Here is an 8,268-nt window from a genome sequence, read left to right on the forward strand (position 1 = left end):
CTGAGACAGAAAACCCCAGGAGGATGTGTGTTGGAGGAACCACCAACCCGAGGGCATGGCGTCTATGCTTACTGGAGAGGGACAGACACCCCAAATGAAAATCCAGCCACTACCAGTGTGCACAGCAGAACGGGAGCCACGGGGCTGTGCCTGCTCTCAGGTGGGTGCCCCTCTCACCACACCAACTGGTGGGGGTGGCTGGTGCAGATACCTCACACCTGGGGCCGCTGCACCTTTGCACCATCCATGGAGAACCCACCAGCACTCTGGGAACATCTCTGAGTGGGGCTGCCCAAGGACCACCTGGCAGAGGGTGGGTGGGTTGGCTGATGGTTTTCAAACAGCAGATGTCTGCAGGAACTTTAGAACTAGTGATGAGACAGTTCTCACTTCAGAGGACAGAGGCCCCAGGAGAACAAGGAAAGACGAGAGCCCAGTTTTCCCTCGGATGTTTTGATTTTGAGGAGGGGACATTCAGCATGACCTTGGCACCAACCCACCAGACTTCCTTAGAAAGCTAGCAAGACAAGTGTTAGCCTCGTTGCTGGGATTCATATCTTAAATATTAAATAAGAGGCACTGACGTTTCCTCGTAACTCTGTCTAGGGAGGTGACCGGCCTCTTGCACTGGCCCCGCCTGTGATGTAAGAGCTCTGAGACCTCAGAATAATGTGCACATTAGTTACCAGGAGTCCTGGCAGGAGAGGGGCTAAGACAGAGCTGTACGGGCGTCCCTCTCACACTGGCCGACACATCCACAAGCGGGTGGCATTTTCTCTGATGCAGTAGCACAGCGAGGGCAGCATGGAGGTTGCCTTTTGGAGATGTGTGCTGTAGACTTGTGCTGTGTGACTTGGGAGGAGTTCCTTGAGTTATCTGGGCCCCATTTCCTCATTTTAAGATTGGGGCCAGTGTCCACTACACTTTGCTGAGTTGTTTCAAAAATCTGTTATCTCAAGAGAATGACCTGAGCACAGGCAAGACAGGCTTGGCTGGAGAAGCTGCCTGCCTGGTGAAGAGGGCAGGCTGGTATTGACAATGTCTCCTGCCCAGGATGGAAGGCAATAGGGTTGGTGACGAGGGGGTCTTCATGACCCAAACCCCATGGGCCGCAAACCAGAGGCCAAAAGCTACCACACTGAGGAAGCTTACTTATTTTTCTGTATTAGAGTGTACAGTTGAACTGAAACTTCACTGCTGTCCCCTGCCCCATTTGGGATTCTCAGAGGTGGCTGAGGACCCAGACCACAACTGAGCAGTGCCTGCCTCCCTAGGAGGCTCAGAGGTCCTGGGAAGTTTCTTTCCCTGTACCCACAACAGTTGTTCCTTCTAAACTGGGACACCTGGTGCCCCCACTGCAAGAATTATGGACCCCCTTGCACAACTGCTAAAATACAAATTCTCCAGGTCTCTGATGAAGGGGAAAGACAAGGGCATTGTTCTAAGGGCCCATCAGTCACGTGCATACTAGCCTTAGAAAGGCTCTGAGGTGGCTGGGCATCATGGCTGACGCCTGTAATCCCAGCACTTTGGGAGGCTGAGGCTGGTGGATCACTTGAGGTCAGGAGTTCAAGACCAGCTGACCAACATGGTGAAACCCCACCTCTACTGAAAATACAAAAATTAGCTGGGCATGGTGGCATGCACCTGTAGTCCCAGCTACTTGGGAGGCTGAGGCAGGAGAATCACTTGAACCTGGGAGGTAGAGGTTGCAGTGAGCCGAGATTGTGTCACTGCACTCCAGGCTGGGCAACAAAGTGAGACTCTGTAAAAGAAAGAGAGAGAGAAAGAAAGAGAAGGAAGGAAGGAGAAAGAGAGAGAGAGAGGGAGGGAGAGAGGGAGGAAGGAAAGAAAGGAAGAAAGAAAGAAGAAAAGAAAGAAAGAAAGAAAGAAAGAAAGAAAGAAAGAAAGAAAGAAAGAAAGAAAGAAAGAAAGAAAGAAGGAAAGAAAGAAAGAAAGAAAGAAAAAGAGAGAAAGAGAGAGAAAGAAAGAGAGAGAGAAAGAAAGGCTCTAAGCTTGGTAGCTAGAGCCCAGAGCCAAAAGGAAATCCCATGTAGTCCAAGCTCTGCCACCTCCTAGTCACGTGACCCAGGACATCGATCCCTTTCTGCCCTGGATTCCCATCGATAACACAGGATGCTATTGCACAGCGCTAAGGACAATGTCCCACCCACATTTGGCCACACAGCCAGCACCTTCAGGTGCTGCTAACGTTAGTAGAAAACATAGTTCCTTTCCCGAGAGCCTGTTTTGGGGAGCCAGCGAGAGAAACCTGCCTGGGGAGAATCCTGGAGAGAAGGCAGCTCAGGTCTGGGAATATGTGGGTGGAAAACCCTAGCAGCGGCATGCTTGGCCTTCCCGCCCACCATTCAAGGGCATCTGGAACATTCTTCATTTGTGGTCTTGGCTTAGAGGGTGGGCAGCTAGCATGGTGAGGATCTGCATCCCCACCCACGGTTCATGTTGAATGTGACCTCCGTGTCGGAGGTGGGGCCTGGTGGGAGGTGGCTGGATCACGGTGACGGATCCTCCATGACTGGTTTAGCACCATCCCCTTGGTGCTGTCTCATGGTAGAGTCCTCGCTAGATCTGGTTGACTAGAAGTCTGTAGCACCTGCCCGGACCCCTTCCTCCTGCTCCAGCCATGTGAGACGTGTCTGCTTCCCTTTGGCCTTCCACTATCATTGTAAGTTTCCTGAGGCCTCCCCAGAGGCCAGTGTTGCCATGCTTCCCATACAGCCTGTGGAACCACGAGCCAACTTCGTTTCTTATGAATGAGCCAGTCTCAGGCATTTCTTTATAGCAGTGTGAGACCGGTCTAATGCAGAAATAGTGATGGGTCCATGGGAGGGTGTTTCCTGGGGTGAAGACCAGAGGGACCAGGAAAAACCTTCACACAATAACGTTTGTTGAATCGAATTGAACTGGATGGGAAAACCGTGTGCTTCCCCAGGGAAGCAGCGTTCCTCATGCTAGAGGAAAGGAAATGTACTTCAGACGGGAGAGAAGATTCCTCCCATGGTCTGCAACCTCTGTAGCTAACAGGGGCATGAAGAGAGAGGGCTGGTTCCCCTAACACCGCCGGAGCTGGGGAAGTTGGTGGTGGCCTCCGGGGAGGCTGGCCAGTGTGGCGGCATGTGGTGGGAAGGTGCCCCAGAGCTGGCCTCACTCCACGTGGCCTGGGCAAGTCAGGTCTGTGGAGGAATTTTCCGTTTCCTCCATTTGAAGTTACCGTGAAGCAGGCTTCTCTCATGTAAAGGTTTTTGCAAGAGAAGTAGAGAGAGAGCAACAACAACAAAAAATGAAAACGCAGTCATCGGCTCAAGAAATACTTGGACGAGGGAAGACTTGTTCAGTTCTGCCTCCTGAGTGGCCGGGTCCTGCCAGGTGAGGCGGAGGCAGGGAGAACACACGGGTGAGGGAGCAGTGCCTGCATGAAAGCGCAGCGTGGGGGCCCAGGTCAATCCCAGCCCCCTGCATCACCTCCCTAACCACGGGCACCTCTAGAGCATTGGAGGCAGCAGTCACACACCCTGCCAGATAAGCCTTGTGGTCCCTTCTCTTCTTCTTTTATTATTTATTTATTTATGTTCGAGGCAGGGTCTTCCTCTGGAGTGCAGTGGGGCGGTCTCGGCTTACTGCAACCTCCACCTCCCGAGCTCAAGCCATCCTCCCACCTCAGCCTCCCGAGTAGCTGGGACCACAGGTGTGCGCCAATATATCTGGCTTATTTTTGTGTTTTTTGTAGAGATGGGATCTTTCTATGTTGCCCAGGCTGGTCTTAAACTCCTAGGCTTAAGTGATCCTCCCACCTTGGCATCCCAAAGTGCTGGGATTACAGGCATGTTCTTTGTTGGAAAAACCTCAAAATTTTTACAAAAGTCACAGTCTTGGTGTTTCCCACTAACGATCCTGCCTCCACCACGCCTGTCATTCATTTGTAGTGGACTACGTGCAGACCCAGGAAAAACAAGTCAACAGGGCAGATCAGCTTCCAAAGGTCATACGCAAGTCGGGGCTGTGGGCCTGAGCAGTGAGGTATGTGGGTGCATTGTGGTGTCCATGCCACATGTGACAACCCCTGCGAGTGACAGGTTTCAGGGACACTCAGCGGAGGACAATCATTAGGCTCTGTCAGCGACCGAGGGTGTCGGACCCTGTAGCGGGGCCTCTTGTGCATCTTCTATTTGAATCTCACACCCTGTACGTGGCCAGGACTGTTACCACATTTCCTTTTACAAATGAGGAAACCAAGGCATCAAGAGGCTCAAGACCTTGCCTGGGCAGCTCAGAGAGTGAGTGGCAGAGACAGGATTTGTGGTGGGCACCTGGGTCTTGCGGTCACCTGTGTCGCACACTGGTATCATGAAGCCAGTCCAGCGAGCGTGTGAAGCAAGCAAACCTTCACCAACCTGCCTATAGTTTCCCCTCTCTGCCTGCTCGTGGCTGCCTTTTCAGAAGGGAGGCTGCACACCCCGTAAAGGGCCACAAAGCACAGATGCACACAAATCTACCCTTGGCCGAATGCCACTCTGCCGTCCCCGTCACCGTGGGTGGCCAAGGCAGGACCCACGCGTCAGACGCACCGACTCCGCACCCACCTTCCTGCCGGCCTGCGCCTCCTATTCGTAGAACACCCGGTAGCTGAAGTTGTCGGACTGGATTTTAAAGTTGTATCCCCCATTCGTTCTCTGGTAGTGCACGATCAGAAAGGTGGCTGCTCCCACCACCAGCACAAAGATGGCCACCACAGTGAGGACCACATAGCCAGTGCCCAGGTCTGCTTCTGCATGCGGAGGCACACCTGGGGGAGGAGACAGCCACAGGTGAGAGATCTGCCTGAATGGGAGGAAGGCGATAGACAGTGTGTGTTTTATCGTCCTGGTGAATCGAACCTTTGCCATTGAGTCCTGACACTCTATTTACTGCTCACGGTTTTGCCTTTATTTTTCTGATATTTACATGTATTTGTCAGTTTATGTTTTCCTACTATTTCTCTTCTCTCTTTTTATTTTTTATATAAAAATGTCTAAACATAAAAGTAGAGAGAATTGTATACCAAACTACAATGATACATCTTCAAGAATCTGCAGAAAATCAACTTTTGTATTTTAAACCTGTTTTTAAAGAGCTAAGTTGGCTTTTGAATTTTCTATCCCAGAGACGTTTTTCAAAGAACCAGACCATTCACTCATTCTACCTATGTCTGATTTCTAACTCAGTGACTTCTACTTTTATCTGTGTTGTTTCTTTTTACTTTTTTGCCATGTATAAGGTTGTTTTTTTTAATTTCAATTATTCTACTCTCCATTTCCAAAATTTTTCAGGTGATTTTCTTTTCGTATCTTTTTCCTTCATTTAACTCTCTACCCAGATCTGGGGCTGATGGATCTGAAGCTTGGGGAATGTGAGGCCCACGTATGCACCTGTGTGGCTGTGGGTTATTAAAGGGGAGGCAGGTGTCCACACCCAGGACAGCACTGCAGTGAGGACAGCGCATGGGGAGGACTGGGCCATCAGGGGGTGCTGAGAGAGCCAACAGGTCTTCCTGTGGTGGGGGGAGAGCCCAGCCTGATTCTGTGCATGGAGACACAGGTTGGGCCTACACAGGCTCCGCAACACAGAGGAATGGGCCGTCCCCAGGCCCAGAGAAGCAATTGAAAAACAGTGTGGACCCTAAAAAATGTGAAAACAGGGACTCCAACAGCTACTTGCTCATCCATGTTCACAGCACCAGCCAAAGGGTGGCAACAACCCAAATATCCACCAACTGGTGAATCAGTCAACACAACGTGGCCCCGGCATGCAATGGAAGGTTACCCAGCCAGGGGAGGAATGGCGCCAGCCCACTGCAATGTCAGTGAGCCTTGAAGACGTCACGCTGAGTGAAAGACGCCAGGCGCCAGAGGCACATGCAACATGATCCTGTTCATAGGAACTGCCCGGAACCGGACAGAAAGCCGAAGGGCGATTTCCAGGGAGGACGGGAGGGCAGATGGGGAGTGAGTAGTGAGTGCGAAGCCGCATTTAGGGTGAGGAAAGCATTTTGAAACTAGATGGAGTTGGTGGCTGTGCAACATTGTCAATGTACTAAACACCACTGAGTGATTTACTTTAACATAGACAGCTTGAGGTTACATGAATTTCATCTCAATTTAATTTTTTTTTTTTTTTTAAACAGAGTCTTGCTCTGTCGCCAGGCTGGAGTGCAGCGGCACGATCTCAGCTCACTGCAACCTCTGCCTCCCAGGCTCAAGCGATTCTTCTGCCTCAGCCTCCTGAGTAGTTGGGACTACAGGTGCCCACCACCATGCCCAGCTAATTTTTGTATTTTTAGTAGAGACAGGGTTTCACCATGTTGGCCAGGATGGTCTCGATCTCTTGACCTTGTGATCCACCTGCCTTGGCCTCCCAAAGTGCTGGGATTACAGGTGTGAGCCACCACACCCAGCCTTAATATTTTTTTTAAGCTGAACTGCCTGAGAAAGATGCCAGCCATCTGCCAGCTCTCTGGCCAGCCCCTATCAACCCAGGGGGAGAGGTGACCCCTCTCCACTTGGTGGCCCTGCCCTGGGGAGTGCACCTTGTAAGGGTGTAACTCATTGTCAAGGGCATCTATAGCCAGGTCACAGCCACATCCTGCAACATGTTTGTCCCCACCCAGACCCCTCCAACTTGGGGTGTTCATCCCCACATGTCAGGAAGGTCCACTTTGGAAAGAGCCTTCCTGGACAACCAGGAGCACTTGAGATCGCATTTTCATTCCCCGTATTGATTTCCAGGCAGTCTGCGCAGAGTGGATGCGGCTTTGGGTCCCCCGAGAAACAGCACGGGGGCGTCACCATCAGCAAAGCTGTTTAGCAATGGCACTGGAGGATCCCCGGGGTGCTGAACAGTAAGCTGGCTAGAACCAGACCACCCCTCCAGAGAGAGGAACAGGGAACTCCCCCTCCTCCAGCCATAGTGACTGCAACCTCCCCAAGGAACTAAGCCGCCCAAACCCCGGCTGGCCACCTCCCCAGACAACTCCTAAATCACGATGGCCCCTAAATCCAACCCCCAAGAGCTCTCTAGTGGACCTTCCTCCTGTGTCTTGAGTTACGGGCCACCTTGCCAGCACAAGGAGGGATGTCGCCCTGAGAATGCTGGAGCAGAAAGACCAAGGAGACCCAATCCTGCTGGCCCCTTGCAGCCTGGAATGGCCCCAGGCTGTCAGCCCCGGGAAAGACCCATCCCTGTTCAGTCGCCACTTCTCCAGCTAGGTTTCTGTGACCTGCAGCTGTGTGCTCCTAACTGATCCACTAGCTCAGGGCTGGCCACAGTGGGGCTGCAGACCAGTGCTGCCCAGTGACTGACATCAAAGTCCAGGAATGGCTACTCCCCATGGTGAGATTAGCTAGAAATGGAGAAGAAGCCCTGAGAATCGTGGATCTCAGTTCCCCACAGCCATTGGCAAGGTCCTGCAAAACAGGGCATCTCTGTGATCAGAGAGGCTCCTTGCCTGTGGCGTGAGCTGCGTGTGCATCATGACCGTCGGGCCACATGTCAGTCCATGGTGCGCGGGAAAATTAAATGATGGCCGGGACTCTGAGCCATGGTTGCTTTTGTAAACAGGAATATAACCCAGTGAGGGAAAGGGAAGAATTCAGGTGGGGCTTAGAACCTAGATGACAGGTTAATGGGTGCAGCAAACCACCATGGCACATGTATACCTACGTAATAAACCTACACATTCTGCACATGTATCCCAGAACTTAAAGTAAGATAAAAAATTAAAAATAAAAAAAGAACCCAGGTGCAGAGGAAACAGGGCCCTTCCAGGGGTCAGAGTTCCAGTTCAGCCACTGCCTTGGGCTCCTCAGTCTCCTCACTGCTGAGCGGCCTCAGGAATTGCTGCAGGCCCTTCCTGCCGGGACACTGAGCACTCCCTGGACACTGTCCTCAAACTTTCTCTGCCTTTCGGCACAGGGACATTCTCATGAATGTGAAATAATTGGGGAAGCTAGGAAAGGAAACACCGTGGAAGATTTCCAAAAAATGAATGCAGAAATTATGATGCTGATATGCTATTTGTTGGTAGTATACATTCAGGGAAGATGCCCAAATGGATGCTTTCTTAAACTGTCAATACACTGGGTTATCTCTGTGTTGAATTGAGAACCCCTCACCTTCTGCAAAAACAGATATATTGAAATCAAGTGGCCATACTGCCCAAACTAATTTATAGATTTGATGCTAACCCCATCAAGCTACCAATGACTTTCTTCA

General features: G+C 51.4%; 1 protein-coding gene across 1 annotated transcript in view; it reads right to left on the reverse strand.

The window, feature by feature from the left end:
* UMODL1 (uromodulin like 1) overlaps positions 1 to 8,268 on the reverse strand; it is a 74,882-nt gene that overhangs the window by 1,609 nt on the left and 65,005 nt on the right. The window contains exon 21 of the mRNA XM_017538604.2: positions 4,602 to 4,804. Within this exon, the coding sequence (XP_017394093.1) occupies positions 4,623 to 4,804 (182 nt within the window). The 3' untranslated portion in view covers positions 4,602 to 4,622. The remainder of the gene's footprint in view (positions 1 to 4,601; positions 4,805 to 8,268) is intronic.

Source organism: Cebus imitator, unplaced genomic scaffold, assembly GCF_001604975.1.
Source record: "Cebus imitator isolate Cc_AM_T3 unplaced genomic scaffold, Cebus_imitator-1.0 Scaffold112, whole genome shotgun sequence".
NCBI lineage: Eukaryota > Metazoa > Chordata > Mammalia > Primates > Cebidae > Cebus > Cebus imitator.